Raw genomic sequence first — 17867 nt, 5'->3', positions numbered from 1 at the left:
TAGAGAACTTGTCAAAACACTGCTGGTTGTGGAGGCCATTTGACATACTTCACCCCGCCTGGTCAGTGTGGATTGGTAAAGGCGGGCAGCATAGATGTGTAGTACAATTGCATATAAACACAACGTGGCCCAACAGCAAGGGATTGCCCAGGCTGAGTTCTGCTTGGCTTTCAGGGTCCCACCAGATCGGCCACATCTTCAAGTCCAGGTGATTTATTTATAGGCGTTGAGGGTTATAGTGTTGCTGTTCTTAACAGTTAATATCTCGCGCCTACGTATTTTGGCGTTTGCATGTTCTCCTGGAAATCTGATATTAACTTTGCATATGCATCAATAAAGAGACGATTTCTCGGTTTATTTCTTTGCTAGACTTCAACATTACATAAGCTTATTATATGCAAATGACCAGATTTTATGGAGTAGTCTTATTTAAGCTAATGACAATGAGACTAAAAAGGGAAAAAAATATATAATATACACGTTGCCAACAAATTCATTTCCTTTCATTTTTAAATACCTCTTTAAATGTTAATTTAACACAAAAATGCATTGAATTTTTTTTGTTTGGTCCCTTTGGCCTCAGCCCAAAATTGCAGGTATTTTAAGTGTTTGGGAATTTGCTAAACAGAGACATTTCATCCCACTTGAGACGGTTTCAGTGCTGCTTCAACAGTGAACTTTGTTGCTCGATAATTAGCTAAACGTTTACTTCATTCGAGGTTTTATTTAATTCCTCACTTCCATTAAATATAGAAGCAATTACGAATTGTGAAGTCAGTACCACATGAATTATAAAAACATTTTTTATTACAAATAAATTTTGGCAGGCTAATTACGCTACCTTAAGTGTTTAAATAGCTCAAATCATAGAGTTATATTAACAATGACAATTGTCACCAAAATAAGGTGAGAAATTATGCGGAAGTAGAAAAATACTTTAAATTCAATTTGAGACGACTTAAATGCTGCTTTGCAAGTAAATGTCGTTGCTAGACGTAGCTAAAACTTTACTTTATCCAAAGTTTGATTGAATTCCTCTATTAAATTACAATATCGAAGCAATTAAAAATTGTGAAGTGCGTATTACAAGAAGTGCAAAAATATTCGAAACATGTAATTTCAATTTAATTTCAGCACAAGCATTACGCTCCCAGAAGCATTTAAATAGCTCAAAGGATATAGCTTCGTTAATTTTACGGACATTTTAGAGCAAAATAACGTGAGAGATTCTGGAAAAGTAGAAAATGCCGGAGATTGCTGAAAAACGTATTTCCATCAACAGATCACAAGAGATTAAGTTTGTTTTCAACAGCCAACTGTAAGTTTCAATGCTGACGGTGAGAAATTTATATCAACATCAAGTGATAAGCCCTAAAACACATCAATGCTGCCAAACGTTTAATTGCCATTTATTTTAGAATCAAGATGGGTAAAAAGCAAGAAACGCCAGGTCAGCGACAGAAGACTTGATCAACAAAAGCAGTCCAATGAAAAGAGAAAGGAAGCTGAAACATCATCGCAAAAAGGCAAACAGGTAAAAAAGCGTGCAGCTTACCATGCCAAAAAAGCTTCGGAACCACCGGAGCATCGAGAAAATTAATTAGAAACCATACGATCACACGTCAAGCCATGGGAATGCAGAAAAAACTCCAGAACAGAGTGTCCAAAGATTAGCATAACAAAGAGAACGTCAAACATCACTGATTGCACAGGAAGGACCTGAAGAGCGTCGCTGCCATCTCGAAGATGATGCACAGCGCCATGCCACACAAGGAACACATGAGTCGGTAATCTGATAGAGTCCAAAAATTGTAAACACAATGACAGCGCAGACTCATTGCAGCCGCGGATATTGGATCCTTTGATTGACAAATCAATGTGCTTACTGACAAGGTTCACGAGGTACCGTTAGAATCAATGATATCCTAGCCAAGTGAGTCATTTTAAGCTGAATTATGTGCAAATTCCCGACTGCTTGCCATTGTAGCTTTCACAAAAGTCAAGTCTGTTGTGTGATCGATGCAGACGCCATCTGAATCGCAACTATCAGCTTCCCCCAGCGAAATCATATTGGAACAATCTAGATCAGGGGGCAATTCCTCGATAAATTGCTGTTCTATCCCAAGTTCAATAGCTCCTCATATCCCGCATTATTCCGCTCATCAAAATCGTCAAAATTTGGTGCATTTTATGGGCAATATGGAGTAAAATGCAAGGCCATCCTGTTCGCTCAAGACTCTTCCAAGTAAGTGAGCGTTTACATCACCAGTTCTCGATTTCGACAGAACGTGTAAATAGCGTCCTGAATTGGCTCATCAACAGCAATCCACTCTATAGAAATGTCCAGCACATTACCTATGATACCAATCTGCAGCAAAACGCAATTGTGCGACAAGACAGAGCGGAACAAGAATAACTGTTTGAACTCAATTCTTACTTCAGGATCAATTATCATTCCCGACTGAATCCTACTTCATGGAACCAAGCTAATGCTGTTTTTATGAATTCTTCCTAAGCTGGAACACAATGATGTGCCATGGCACTCTCAGCAATTGTTGAGCCCTGCTTGTTTCCACCATCGATATGGAACACTAACATCTACAACCAAGTGCTGATTGAAGGCAACAATTTTTACAAAATAATTAGAATGCTATTCGCTATGTCCAACATCAACATACCAGAGTCCAGCTTCTTGGACGTAAAAAACTTCGATGTCATCCAGATCGACGTCATCATGTTCGACGACTCGTTCCCAATAGTGTATGATAATGCTCCATAAATTTTCGGAAATCTGGATGACAAACGGAACATTCCTGAAATTGGCTACAAGTTGCTGAACGGTTTGAAACAGCTGTTCAATCATCATGGTGCTGGAATTTTGATAGCAAACTGCAAATGCTGTGTGGTGATCCAGAATGGTGACAAATAGAATGTCTGTGATTCCCATTATTGTGGAGCAAAGGGAACAACATCAGCGAACAGACCAGAATAAATCAAATTGATCTATTGAATACAAGTGGGTGTTCTTCTTGTTTTTTTCGGTAAAGTCACGTAGAAGGGAAGTAATAAAATAATAAAAATAAAACATAATAAATAATTCTCACGACGTTTCGGCTACAACGCAAGCAGCCGTCTTCAGGTGAAGAATGAGACACTGCCAAGCTAGGAGCTTATATAAGCTGAGTTGGAGGTGGAAGAAGAGCGCCTTAACTAGTTTTTCAACGTCGTGAGAATTATTTCATTATGTTTTATTTTTATTATTTTATTACTTCCCTTCTACGTGACTTTACCGAAAAAACCAAGAAGATGAATCCCTGCAGTCACGAAAGCTTTAAATCGAAATACAAGTGGGTGGTTTCCTTTCCATATGTTTAAATGTATTTACGCAAGCCACCTACTTAATTAAAATGTAATCAATTCTGGGCTCAAAATAATTTATGTTCTACGTTTGAATGCAAATAAAAGTGTGTGCGTTGAAAAACTAGTTTTTTTTTGCCTAATTAAATTTTTGTTGTTCTCTGCCCCCTGAACCGTGCCCGTTCTGTTGGAATACGCGCTGATGCCTACTTTATTGTGTGGTGAGTCTATGGGTCTCTGCGTGGTGAGTCTATGGGGTCTCTCTGATGAGTCTGGATTTCAGTGTTGTGAGTCTACGGGTCTCTATGTGAGTCTATGGGTATCTGCGCGGTGATTCTATGGAGTCTCTCAGATGAGTCTATGGGTGTCTATGTGAGTCCATGGGTCTCTCTGTGAAACTATGAAAGTGTCAATGCATGGGCTCGTTAACGTGCACCGTGTAGCAGATGGTGTTTTCAGGTGTTGGTGACTCACGTCGTTCATCAGGGTCTGATATCGAACTCAGGATATGCCGGGTTCATAGCACAGTGCTCTAACCACTTCGCTACCGCTCCTTCCGTACCAGTATCCCCCCCCCCCCACTTTGAATATCAAGATCAAGATTGTACGAAAAAAGTTCCACTCGAGTTGCAGCCGTTTATTTATTTATTTGTTGGCACGCACCCCTCGCTGCGTCGTCAACGTCATTTTGCTTCGGAGGCAGTGATTTTCCAGCTTTGATTTGCCCCGAGTTCCGTTTTACTTGTGGATGAGTTCCAAGTTTCCCTCCCTCCACACTCTCCCTCTCTTTCCTTTACAAGACCAGGGAAATAAATAAAGATGCCGCAAGGCGACACGTGACGGCTGCTCTGCGGTTGTGCCAATGTTCGAAGGGGGGCTGCTCAAGGCACGGCTCCAGCTGGAGCACGCGTAGCCACTCCAATGCCGGCGACTCTCGCGTGTATTTTGAACGGTGTGGGGGGGGGCAGTCAAGCCCTCTGCACCAGCGCGAACGGCATTATGCGTTTGACATAGTGAACCTGCCATGCGTGACGACGCGCTGTTTCGTGCTGTGCATGGCGCGTGCAAGCGCCACATGGCCCGCGCGGGTAGTCGTGGCCTTTTTGTGACGTCACCCTGCATTCGATGTTGCTTTGCATCGAAATCGGCTCCAGTGCTTTTTCTGCTGACAGCAATGAAAGTGGTTTCACAGTCAAAGTCTCTCTCCTCTCTCACTCTGTTTATTACAATCTATCCTACCCACTCCCAAACACTGCCTCTTATCTCCACCCCCCCTCTCCCCCCACCGTATTTCGCGCTCTATCTCTCACGCATGCCTCTCTCCATCGCTCTCTCTTTCACGCTCTTTTTTTTGCCAGTTGAGAATGAGTATGTCGGTGCGTGAGATGGTGAGTGAATGTTTGAAATGGAGCACGAGCGAATTATTGGGTGAGTGAGTGGGTGGGTGAGGTGATTTTAAGGTGAGGTATGTGAGGGTGAGGTGAGTTGAGAAGGTGAGGATGAGGTGAGTTGAGATGAAGTGAGTTGAATTGAGGTGAGATGAGGTGTGTGAGATTGAGGTGACATGAGATGAGTTTACAAGAGGTTATTGGAGATTAGGTGAGTTGACATGAGATTAGTTGAGATGGACTTTGACCAGCAACCCCTAGAGCTGAGACGTCGGCACTTTCCAGGGCGCGTCTTGTGACATGCATATGTGGGCGAGTGGGATTGTGCATGAGTGAGTGATATGGTGGTTGAGTGAGTGCGTGGGTGAGTGAATGAGTGAGTGGGTGAGTGAATGAGTGAGTGGGTGAGTGAATTAGTGAGTGGGTGAATAAGTTATTAAGATCTTGAGTGAGAGAATGAGTGAGCAAATGACTGAGATGGTGGGTGTGTGCATGAGTTAATTAATGGGTGAATGAATGAGTGGGTGAATTAGTACCTGAGATTGTAGGTGGTTGAGTGAGATAGTGGTGAGTGATTGGGTGAGTGAATAAGTGAGTTGATGGGTGAGTGAATGAGTGAATGAAGAGGTACTTGAGTGACAGAGATGGCGAGTGGGTGAAATACTGAGATGGTAGGTAAGTGAGTGAGATGAAGAGTGAGTGAATGACGAAGTGAATGGATGAGTGGGTGAGATGGTGAGTAAATAAGTTAAGAACAGGGTGCGATGTTGTAGTTTGAGTCCCTGTCTCTCTGTGCCTATTTCTCCCTGTACTCAATCCCGTTATCGATCCTTATTCCTCTTTGGACCCTCAACTGGATAAACATCCCCTGTGCATTGAGCAGCACTGTCCATAGATTCAGGACTGCCCATAGACTCAACACTGCCAATACACTCACCACTGCCCATAGACTCAACACTGTCCATAGACTCAATACTGCCCATAGACTCAATACTGCCCATAGACTCAATGCTGCCCAAAGACTCAACACTGCCCATAGACTCAACACTGTTCGTAGACTCTACACTGCCCCTGTACATGAAGCAGCCTCACTTCTTACCCTCTTTCTCTATCGTAAATCCTGATTACCCTATCTCGTTGTCACGGATACAATATTACGTGGTTCACAGTGGTGTTCAATGATGATACAGTAGGTGAAGCTGTGTTGGGGGTGCTCGAAAGTCCAGCCTACGAGTCTGACTCGACTGGTTTCCGGTCAATTTGAAACTGAAATTATCTGGATGTGGCTAGGGACTGGGTGGCCAAAACACATTGGCATCTTCCAGTATACAAAGGGGTTGACTGTTAGAGCAGCACCAGCAAAAGAAGCAGCGCCAGCGGGAGAAGCAGCCGCCACAGTGGAGGAGGCAGCGGCACCAACGGGGGCAGCAGCAGTACCAGCAGCAGTGAGCTGAGCGAGCAAGGCAGCTCCCCCTGGGGCGGAAGCAAAGACCCACGGGCCTGGTGTGAGGATCAGAAGGGAGAAGGCAGATCCAGTCCACTGTAGGCCACTTGGACTGATGCCTAAAACCGCGGTGCTGGTTTCCCGGTCCCGTGCATTGAATATGTGGTACGGTTATTCAGGGACGTTTGTGGACTGTCTACAGTGCATGTGGACAGTGGAGTTGGTTTTGGTGCTGTGTGTGAAATGGTGAAACGCACGACCACCACTACTGAGACTGCGCATGTGTGTGTCGGGATTTCGCAGAGTCATAGGCGTGAGTGAGTTTAGATAGACCCATGTGTCTGTGTTAAATTGTGTCTTCTAGGGGTGTAGGGCCGTGTTGGTGGGCCTACACACATCTCACCCTACTGTCTGTAACCTGGCCTAAGCACAGAAGTAAAATTGCTTCACCACTTAAAAGCCTGGTCCATGGGTGTCGCTGCTTATTCCGCATTGTGGAGCCGACCGGCCTGCAAAATAGTTCACCATGGTGGAGGTAATCATGTAGTGACGCTAGAGTTGGTTACCCACCGTCACACTCTTACTCTTCCCTCCCACTACCCGTTCGTAATCTCTCAGTATCCCCTATCGCAGTCGCGCATTCATCAGCCTTTAACACGCCCCTGCCATCCATATCATTGTATTATATAACACATTTTTTTCTACTATTTTAAGCACATTGAGAAAAGGTGTGCTATAAATATTAAATAAGTTGTTGAGATGAGCATGTTGTATTTGTGGATTATGAAATTTTGATAAAAATAATAAAAATTAATAATTTTCCGAAAAATGCACAAATCGCATTAATTATGTTAATGTGTGTAATTCTATGCATAAATTATGATTATCACGGAGATAATCGTAGTAATTTATGCGGATGCTTGCGATTATGTTAATGTGTGCAGTTATGATAATTAGGCTTAGTTTCGTTTATCCAGAGTTGTATCAATCAGGATAACACGATTATCATTGATTAAACATTTACCGATTATCCTAGTGTGTGTTATGTTATTTTAGGTCTCCAGTTTCATATCTCATCACAGGCTACAGTTCTCAAGAATAAGACAGTTTTGCATGGACTTGGAAGGAACACTGGATATGCTTCTGTGATAACAATTTTATTCTAAACAAACATGTGACATTCTAGCATGCAGGTCAAACATGCGCCAATAATTCATGAGCAAGATTATGCAATTAACTAATATGAATGACTAAAAGCTTATTCATTTGCGAGATTATGCATTTAACTAAAATGAATGACTAAAAACACTTCTAACAATCGTAACCTCTACCTTTCCACCAGGCATTTCATTAGTTCCCCCATGTATCGATCACAATCGGCGACTGGCCGAGTTTGAAAACAAGCATGACACAATTTCATATGGCGGTAATAAGAGCACTTATTGTACCCCGAAAGCAAAGCATACTTCAATCGATTCGTTGGCAAGATTATATCTGTTAACGGAATGTTTGAGACAATGGTGGGTGAGGGCGTGTGTGGTGGTGGGAGAGCGAATCTGGCTCTGTTTTAATTAATTCTTCGGCGAGACTCTATGACAAAGAAACCGGTTTGACAAGATATTCTCTGTGCTTCCTTGAATCTGTGTGTGTGGAAGCGATACGACCCTGTTCGGAGATTTCCTCACAGCCCGTACGGATTGCAGACGCGACTTTCTCCGCAGGGAGTTGAGCGGCGGCGCTTGGCGGTCCTCGGTAGCTGACGGCGCGGTGGCACGCTCTCTGCAGCTCTGACGGCGGCGCTCGTTCGGAAGACTTTGACTCTCTTTCTCCACTGCGGGATGACGAGTCGGTTTTGGTTGATGCTGGTTGATCTGGGTGTGTGTATTAAACACGCGGCGCATTCGATGGCGCTGTCCTCCTCCTCACAGCCGTTCGATCAGGCTTTCTCCACTGCTTCGCGCTATCTGCTTTGCTCGCTTGGCGATCTCCGCCCTTCCTGCGGGTTGTTCGCTGGTCGTCACTCTGACGAGGAGCGATGCTTCGTTCGTTGCAGGGTGGACGTTGGTGTCTTTGTTGGCTCGGGAGTGGTAGCTGGAGTCTCCGTCAGCTTCACTCGCAGCTCGGCGACTCAGGGTAGCGATTCTTCTCAGGTGGTGCAGACCTCGGCTTGTTGCTGCACGTCGCTACCCCCGCGAACCTCGTCATTCTGGATGACGGAAGAGCTTCTTCGTTGTCGGCGTTGAGATGAGATGGGCTGTAGCCCTGGAGATCTCTGGTGGGGGCCTTAGCCCGGAGACGAGATGAGATGGAGGCCGAAGCCCTGTGGAGATCGGTGATGGGGCTGAAACACTGAAGATCTGTGGTGGGGGCAGAGCCCTGACGATCTGCTTTGAATGGATTTTTCCTCGGCTTATATCGGGAACGTCCACTCAGTTTTTTCGAGTTGTTCAAAGGCTGTCATAAAACATTCCTGTGGGGGTGAACACATCTGCGTCCGTGTGTCCGTCTGTGTGTCGCGTTTATGGGAGCTTTAAAGACCAGCTGTGTAATCATTCTGGAAGGAGGGGTGGGGGCCTCGCGACGGCGACACCTAAGTTATCCATTAACCAGACCGACGATTCGCGTTCGCACCGAGTTATAAATCATACTCCATGTCTTTGATTATGAATAATATTGTCGCGAAAACCTACACGTTAAGCGAGCTTAATGATCCCCTCCCTTGCTCTGGGCGTTATATCTTCTGTCTCACACAGCTCAAGTTGTTCTTGGTTTGGAAGTTGAAATGCGACCCATTTGCTGCTTAGTTCCATTGTGATTTGATTGCAAGCGACCCAAGTTATGCCGTAACCGTGTTCACGGTATTTCATCGTGACCCGATCTCCCATGGAAATGTTATTTGCTCGCATGTGCAAATCCTGCTGTCTGTGTTGTGGGGAGACAAAGACGGCTATTCTCCGTGGTGGGAGCGCCCTGTGCGTGTGTTTATTTATTAATTTCCTTTCTCGAGTCGTTGCCCGCGCGCTACGATCTTTATGGGGCCATTTCCTGGCTTTGTGCCTGCGTGTGGAGATCCTCTCGGGAAGACAAAGACGGCCGTGAGTTGCTCGCTTCTAATGGGGTGTTGCGTTTGGTTGATTATGAGAGACTTCTCCGCCCTTAATTCTCCTAGGAGATCCACTTTAATTCCATACTTATTATTTGACTTCTTGTGATTATTTAATCTGATATCCCGGGCTAGGGATTTTTGTTTTGGAGCGACCCTGATGCCATAATTATTCTTTGATGCTTCGGTCCGGCCGCGTAGAAACTACCAAGTGTACATAATGTCCGTATGGAATTAATACATGAGGATTCAAACCCGTCTGTGTTTTTTTGTTGTCGATGCTATTTTCTTTGTTAAGAATATAATTATATCTTTCTCCGTGGTGCCTGTTTTTTTTTGTAAGGCTTTTTAACGAAAGGATGTCATCCTAACCGCCGCTTGCAATTCCCCCCCCTTGTTCCTCTTGTGTGAAATTAGGGGAGTTTTTATGACCTTTTATTGCCCTCTTTCATGCTTTCTGGCCTTTGAGGTGTGCGCGCATCTGTTGAAGTGGACAAACGGGTTTTCCGCGCGTCTGTGTTCCATCTCAAGTTGCCCCGTGTCTATTAACAAAATGTATTATATATATATTGGCAGACTAATTCTTAATAAAAAAAAATAAAAAAGGGGTATAGACACAACAAGCACCGCTGTTGACAGACGCAGCGAGGCTCGCCGTGGCAGCCCTCGAGCCACCGCTCGACTCGAGGATGGCGATGCCACTGCCCGAGAGGTCACCATTGTTTTTTTATAACGTATCTGTCACTAGCAGCGAAGAATAATCTGCGTAAAGTGCCCTTCAACAAATAAAGCCTCAATGAGTCTCTTTTCAAATAAATATTGTTTTGGGACATTCAACCAATTCCTCTTCAAATGAGTGTTTTTGAATGTGCGAAAAACCTAACCACAACCCTGCAGCAGCTCTTTTCGTTTCAGACTGTTGAGGACACCTGCAGTGCCCATGGAGGCCACCTGCTTTGAGTGGTGAGTCCCTGGCTGTGCACCGTGCCAGGCTCATTATTCATGGCCAATGTTTTGGACAAACTTCGTGAACCCTCTAGACCTGTTTGAGACTGGACTTTTTCAACTGAGGGACTTTTTCAACTGAAGGACTGGACTAGACGCGCTGGGATTTGTTCGTGTTCAACTGTTGTGAGATTTGAGTTTTTTTTGTCACCATTATTTGGAGCTTGGTAGGTGAGTTAAACTTTGTTAGGGGACAACCTACGTTATCTAAGCATGACGGTTGGGCTCGTGAGTTTGTGTAATTGGAGGGTAGCTTTTGCCTTTGAGAGCATCTGTGGACAACAAGAGTGTTCATCGAGCCAAGATGGACCAACCTTCACAGCAATGTCTTGACATGAGTTGAGTTGACAAGAGGTTAGTTGAGATGAGGTGATTTGAGATGAGGTGAGCTGACTTTATCTAGCCATCTCTGGCGCCGATACATTTCTACCCGGTCACAAGTCAACACATTCCAGGGTGTGCCTCATGATATGCATATCAAACTGAAATACTTTGTACTTTAACCTGCCTCACATATAGGTGCCTTGTTCCTGGTTTAGTGTATCAGATGTCGCCATAAACTGCCTGAGCAACAACCAGAGACTGCGTGAGCTATAGCTAGATACTGCCGAAGCTAGAGCCAGACTGCCGGAGCTCCCGGCAGAGATTGCCTGAGCTACAGCAAGAAGCTGCCTGAGCTACAGCCAGTGACTGTCTGTGCTACAGCCATAGACTGCCTGAAAAACAGCCAAATACTGCCTGAGCTACAGCCAGCCACTGCCTGAGCTCCAGCCAGCGGCCATCTCTGAGTGGAGCCACAGGGCCATGGCGAGTGCGGCTCCCAGTGAGAGCGAGGCTCCAGGGGAGTTGACCTGCCCCATCTGCCTGGACGCCTTCCGATGCCCCTGCACGCTCAGCTGCGGCCACTCGTTCTGCCTCAAGTGCGTGGAGGGCGCCTGGGATGCGACAGAGTCCTTCTCCTGCCCACAGTGCCGAGTGACTTTCCCTCGGAGGCCCAAGCTGAACAAGAGCGTGACGCTCACCAACCTTATTGAGCAGCTGCGAGTGGCTGAGCCCATGGCTGCCGATGCTGCTGCTTCTGCTGTTTGCTGCGATCATTGCAGGAAGCCCGCAGTGAAGACTTGCCTCAAGTGTGAGACGTCGTTCTGTATGACCCACGTCGCGCCCCACCAAAAGCTGACGAAGTTTAGTGACCATGTCCTGGTGTCGCCCGTTCTGAACCTGGAAAATCGACGGTGCGTGGAGCATGGAGACGAATACCGCTTCTACTGCATTAACGACGGACACCTCGTCTGCAGGGACTGCACCGTCACTGTGGATCATCGAGGGCATGAGCTCGTCACTTTGAAGGTGGAGCACGACAAACGAAAGGTGAGGAGGTTCTCATAGTCACCGAGTAGTACCCACGATACCGCAGCATCAGCTGATGAACTCTGTCATTGGCTCTAAACAGCAACATCTAATAACGAAAACACAGCGAATGGATCAGGCTCATTTTAAAGTGGATTTAATATTTTACATGCCCGTCAATTTATTTTTCAAACGAGTATTTGACGGGTAGATTCATAGTACATGGACAACATTCCACATAAATGCAGTGTCCCCACGTGTCCCTCTGAGTCTCAGTGTCTCCATGTGTGCCCATGTGTCCCTCTGAGTCTCAGTGTCCCCCTGTTCATGAGTTAATCCCATGTCCTATGATGTGTCAAGAGCAGGTGCGCTTTACAGTACCTTTATGAGTTTAATCCAATAATGTTTATGTTAGAGTTAAAGTCGCGTTACGTCTGTATATTATTTTTAAAAAACGTTGTATTTATCTTACTAGAAGGAAGTATCCAGCTTTGCCCGGGGGGAAAATATATTTCAAAACTTGTCTTCGCTTAAAAAACACAACATATACATACGCAATACTAAGCTATTGTGAAAGCCCGGCATTCCGTTTTTCTGTCCATTTGTCCATCAACGAAATTATAAGAGGGTTGCCGAAGTTCTGAATCAAAAAGTAATAGTATGTGGGGTGTAAATCGTTGATCTACACGGTTTCCGAAATTTGTCGACCCTCCCCCTCCAAAAATATTTTAACCCCCCCCCCCCCAGCCAATTTTTATTTTGTAGGCATATATACCTACACACCCTCATACAATAGAGTCAGCAGTATCCAGTGACTATATAGTAGTATCAACTGACTCTAAAGTGGCATCTAGCGATTCTGTAACGGGTTCCGGAGACACTTGTAGAGGTAACTTCTTTATTACAATACAACACTCTAACAGTCCAACTCTCCAACAGTCCTGATACTCTGTTACAGCCTAGGTACACAGCCTAGCTACACAGCCTAGATACTCTACTCTGGCTATGCTCCGGAACTCGCCCTCACAAGGTCGTAGAGTCGGGAGTTCCAGAGTCCCACCACTGGCTCTCACAACATCCCAGGGTCTTCAGATGGCTGGTCGTGGGTCTTGGGTCTTGAGTTACAACTGGCTCTGATCGTCCAGGAAGCTCCGCTTATATGCCCAGTCCCCAACGAAGGGTGGGGCCGTGTGCACCCCCAGATATCCCACAGAGCACACACAGCCCCCCCCTTTGGCGGCGTCAAGGGGATTAAACGCCTGGGAACTCAACGCCTGATGCCAAGAGGCTTAAGCGTCTGACCCGCCTGAGAACCCACGCCTGGCGCCAAGGGGATTAAGCGCCTGGCCCTCCCAGGGACCCAGAGCCCCCAGCAGCCCCTCCCTTCTTATGTCACTATAATTCTATAGTAGTGTAGTGATTTAACTCGGAGATGCTAAGAGTTACACAATACACACCCTACGCTGGTGCACACTCTTCTGTCACTCGTTTAAACACAACTCTACGTGGGTTGCTACCCAATGCACAAAACTAGCCGTCTAACACTGACGACGCTGAACCGAGACAACCAACTACCATCTAGCAGCGCAATATTGAGTGAAGACGACAGCATCCAGATGACAGCAACGACAGCGACAAACTTCAACAGCACGACGGGGATCCCACTCCATACGACAGCTCTGAGCTCTTGCTCAGGAACCCCTTTAATGCTCCCAGCGTGGTCTCGCTCCGCCCCGGCCACACCCCCTCTCTAGAACCTACCAGCGGGTTCCCGGGGCTTCCCCGTGCCCCTTCTTTAACCTTTCCCCCAGATATTCCCTCTGGTGTATCACCTGAGCTGCAGATGTCAGGGCTGCTGTAAACTGCAGATCCCCTTCCCCGGCAGCATCCAGTACTATGCTGCTACATTACTTATTCTATATTACTAGATTAGTATCTAGTGACTCTACAGTAGTAAGTACTGACTCTACAGTCATATATATTGATGCTACAGTAGTATCTGGCTCTACAGTTGTATCTACTGCCTCTATAGCAGTATCCGCTGACTCTACAGTAGTATCTACTGACTCCATAGTAGTATCTACTGACTGTATAGTAGGATCTACTGCCAGTAGTAATATCCACTGACGATAGTAGTAACTACTAACTCTATCGTATTATCTGCTGACTCTATAGCAGTAACTTCTGACTCAAAATAAGTAACTACTGACTCTATAGTCGTATATACTGACTAGTGATATCGACTGACTGTAGTAGTATCTACTGACTGTATAGTAGTATCCACTGACTATAATAGTGTAGTGTGGTGTTTATTCACGTGGACAACTTCGTCTTTTTCTCCTTTGTCACTTGATTCGCGGCATCCCACACGGATGCTCCTCACATTCAACACCACGTACTCCTGTCGCGAACTCTTCCTCTCTTCCTCCGCTAGCCTGCAGGCAGTTCCACTGCTGGATATTTTTTTCCGCCTGAGGACGACTGCTTGTGTTGCAATCGAAATGTCGTAATATATAATTTTTGTATTTTATTTTTCTACCTACATGACTTTACCGAAAGAACCAAAGAGTATCTACTGACTGTAGTAGTACCTACTGACTGTAGTAGTATCTACTGACATTAGTAGTATCCACTGACTCTACAGAAGTATATACTGACTCTTAAGTAGCATCTAGTGATTCTATAGTAGTATCTAGTGACTCTACAGTAGTGACTACTGAGTCTACAGTCGTGACAACTGACTGTAGTAGTATCTACCGACTCTACAGTAGCAACTACCCACTCATACAGCCACATCGCTGGCATCTAACTATATAGCTGACTGACTAATACAGCGATGATGATGATGGGGACCATACAGTGGATCGGCCATACGGCTGAACGATGATGAAGAGATGACGGCAAAGATAGCGACGGCAGCCAGGACCCGAACCCCCACAACAGCCCCGAACCTCCGGTTACCTCCCTCTTATATTCTCCTTAGCGTGGCCAAGCCCCGCCTCTGGCCACACCTTCCATATAGATCTCTCATGCAGGTTCCAGGAGCTTCGTGACTGATCCCCGCCTCTGAACCATTGCCCAGTTACACCCTCCTTATAGTTGGCTGTTATATAGTGCACCCATACCTGTAGTTACCCTTCATGGACAACACCCTGTCACTACATCACCCCCCCCCCTCCCACTTAGTTTAAAAGATAGCCGTCCCGGCTAATACGAACAAAAGCAATATAAGTCAGGTAGAATAATTCTGCAATCAAGAACACTCTAAAAAACAAATCCGAAAAAATAATTAGTTGTTTCTTAGGACAGAAAATTCCGCAAACGAAAAGGCAGTCAAAAATATTAAAGAAAGAATCGCAACTTCCACAACTCAGAAATGTAGAGGGAGAGGTAGCGAGCAGAGAGAAGAGAAAAAAAAGAAGCAAACAAATTTTCCCAACACGTACAGTGAGGGAAAAAAGTATTTGATCCCCTGCTGATTTTGTACGTTTGCCCACTGACAAAGAAATGATCAGTCTATAATTTTAATGGTAGGTTTATTTGAACAGTGTGAGACAGAATAACAACAACAAAATCCAGAAAAACACATGTCAAATATGTAATAAATTGATTTGCATTTTAATGAGGGAAATAAGTATTTGACCCCTCTGCAAAACATGACTTAGTACTTGGTGGCAAAACCCTTGTTGGCAATCACAGAGCTCAGACGTTTATTGTAGTTGGCCACCAGGTTTGCACACATCTCAGGAGGGATTTTGTCCCACTCCTCTTTGCAGATCTTCTCCAAGTCATTAAAGTTTCGAGGATGACGTTTAGCAACTCGAACCTTCAGCTCCCTCCACATATTTTCTATGGGATGAAGGTCTGGAGACTGGCTAGGCCACTCCAGGACCTTAATGTGCTTCTTCTTGAGCCACTCCTTTGTTGCCTAGGCCGTCTGTTTTGTGTCATTGTCATGCTGGAATACCCATCCACGACCCATTTTCAATGCCCTGGCTGAGGGAAGGAGGTTCTCACCCAAGATTTGACGGTACATGGCCCCGTCCATCGTCCCTTTGATGCGGTGAAGTTGTCCTGTCCCCTTAGCAGAAAAATACCCCCAAAGCATAATGTTTCCACCTCCATGTTCGATGGTGGGGATGGTGTTCTTGGGGTCATAGGCAGCATTCCTCCTCCTCCAAACACGGCGAGTTGAGTTGATGTCAAAGAGCTCCATTTTCGTCTCATCTGACCACAACACTTTCACCCAGTTGTCCTCTGAATCATTCAGATGTTCATTGGCAAACTTCAGACGGGCATGCATATGTGCTTTCTTGAGCAGGGGGACATTGCGGGCGCTGCAGGATTTCAGTCCTTCGCGGCGTAGTGTGTTACCAGCTGTTTTCTTGGTGACTATGGTCCCAGCTGCCTTGAGTGCATTGACAAGATCCTCCCGTGTAGTTCTGGGCTGATTCCTCACCGTTCTCATGATCATTGCAACTCCACGAGGTGAGATCTTGCATGGAGCCCCAGGCCAAGGGAGATTGACAGTTCTTTTGTGTTTCTTCCATTTGCGAATAATCGCACCAACTGTTGTCACCTTCTCACCAAGCTGCTTGGCGATGGTCTTGTAGCCCATTCCAACCTTGTGTAGGTGTACAATCTTGTCCCTGACATCATTGGAGAGCTCTTTGGTCTTGGCCATGGTGGAGAGTTTGGAATCTGATTGATTGATTGCTTCTGTGGACAGGTGTCTTTTATACAGGTAACAAGCTGAGATTAGGAGCACTCCCTTTAAGAGTGTGCTCCTAATCTCAGCTCGTTACCTGTATAAAAGACACCTGGGAGCCAGAAACCTTTCTGATTGAGAGGGGGTCAAATACTTATTTCCCTCATTAAAATGCAAATCAATTTATAACATGCATGTTCAAATGGGGGTTGACATGCGTTTTTCTGGATTTTGTTGTTGTTATTCTGTCTCTCACTGTTCAAATAAACCTACCATTAAAATTATAGACTGATCATTTCTTTGTCAGTGCGCAATTGTACAAAATCAGCAGGGGATCAAATAGTTTTTTACCTCACTGTATCGCACACAGGGAGAATCCTATTAGCAGAATATAGCACATTTCTACCGGGTCCTCGATACTGGTCCATTTTTGGGGGCGAACTTCGTCTTCTTTCCAGGCGATGTGGGCTCGCATAAAAGCCTGGAAGGGGTCAGCTCCCCCCCAACTCCTTTGATGACGTGGGCCGTGTTGTAGTTGGCGGTATCTCGCATTCCGCTGGATCTCGTGACTCCCCAGTCTTCAAGGGCTCGGAAACTGTGGGCGGCACAACACAATCCTTCTGACCCACGCTCTCCGTAGCCGATTCCCCCGGCTCGTTGGACACATCAAACACCGGCCGTATAGTGCTTGGAGATGAGGTGTCAGTTTGGTGAGTAACATATGGTTTCAATCGTGACGGATGGACAAACTAACGGCGACGGCCCACCTGATTACGTATGCACTGTGGCCGTTTGACTTCCACTACCTCCAAGGGACTCTGCCATGGCCGATGCAATTAAGGAGACGTGCCCAGTGGCACCTGTGGGCAGTGTTACCATGCCCGGTCTCCTATGGCCCATGGCAGCACATGGTTATACCGCCCCATATTCTTTTTATTAGCCGTCTGCGCTCTGGCAGTGTTTATTTTGGCTGCTTTGCGTGCTGCCAACATGCGATTAGTGCAACTTGCAGGGGCGTGGGCAAGGTCGTTTCCCCTTGCCCTCTGACAGGACCAATGGGGGGTTTATTTTCTCTCCCATATATAAGGAAAAACGACGAAATTCCCGTGGAAGCGTGGGGAGCCATTCTGTATGCCGCCAAGACCCCCGGAACATGCAGATCCCAATCGGTTTGAGCCCCACAAACCGCCTGACACAACATGAATGTCAGGGTTCTGTGCAGGCATTACACCATACCATCTGTTTGGGGGTGGAATAGTGATGTTTTAATTTTCTTAGTGCCTAGCGCGTTACACACTTTGTGCCGCAGCTTCGATGAGAAATTCCGACCCTGATCCGTGAGAAGCTGCTCGGGGACCCCTTATCCAGTGTGACACCACAACGCCATAAGGGATACATCCTCCATTTGTAACCGCCCCCACTCGGCGCTCAAGAGATTCAAAGTGCTGTCCCCCAGCACGACCACCTTGGCAGGCTCCCCCTCATCAAGCGGCGCTATGACGGCTGCAGACC

The 17867-nt window shown here is 46.0% G+C and overlaps 1 protein-coding gene across 1 annotated transcript in view; it reads left to right on the top strand.

Annotated features, from left to right (window-relative positions):
- Positions 1 to 10759: 10759 nt before the first annotated feature.
- Positions 10760 to 17867, top strand: part of LOC144737425 (E3 ubiquitin/ISG15 ligase TRIM25-like) — a 28464-nt gene continuing 21356 nt past the window's right edge. Inside the window, exon 1 of the mRNA XM_078620104.1 lies at positions 10760 to 11668. Coding sequence (XP_078476230.1) covers positions 11102 to 11668 — 567 coding nt within the window. The 5' untranslated portion in view covers positions 10760 to 11101. The remainder of the gene's footprint in view (positions 11669 to 17867) is intronic.

Source organism: Lampetra planeri, chromosome 69, assembly GCF_965212315.1.
Source record: "Lampetra planeri chromosome 69, kcLamPlan1.2.h2, whole genome shotgun sequence".
NCBI lineage: Eukaryota > Metazoa > Chordata > Hyperoartia > Petromyzontiformes > Petromyzontidae > Lampetra > Lampetra planeri.
The sequence above is the reverse complement of the archived record's forward strand: the minus strand, read 5'-3'. Positions and strand labels throughout refer to the sequence as shown.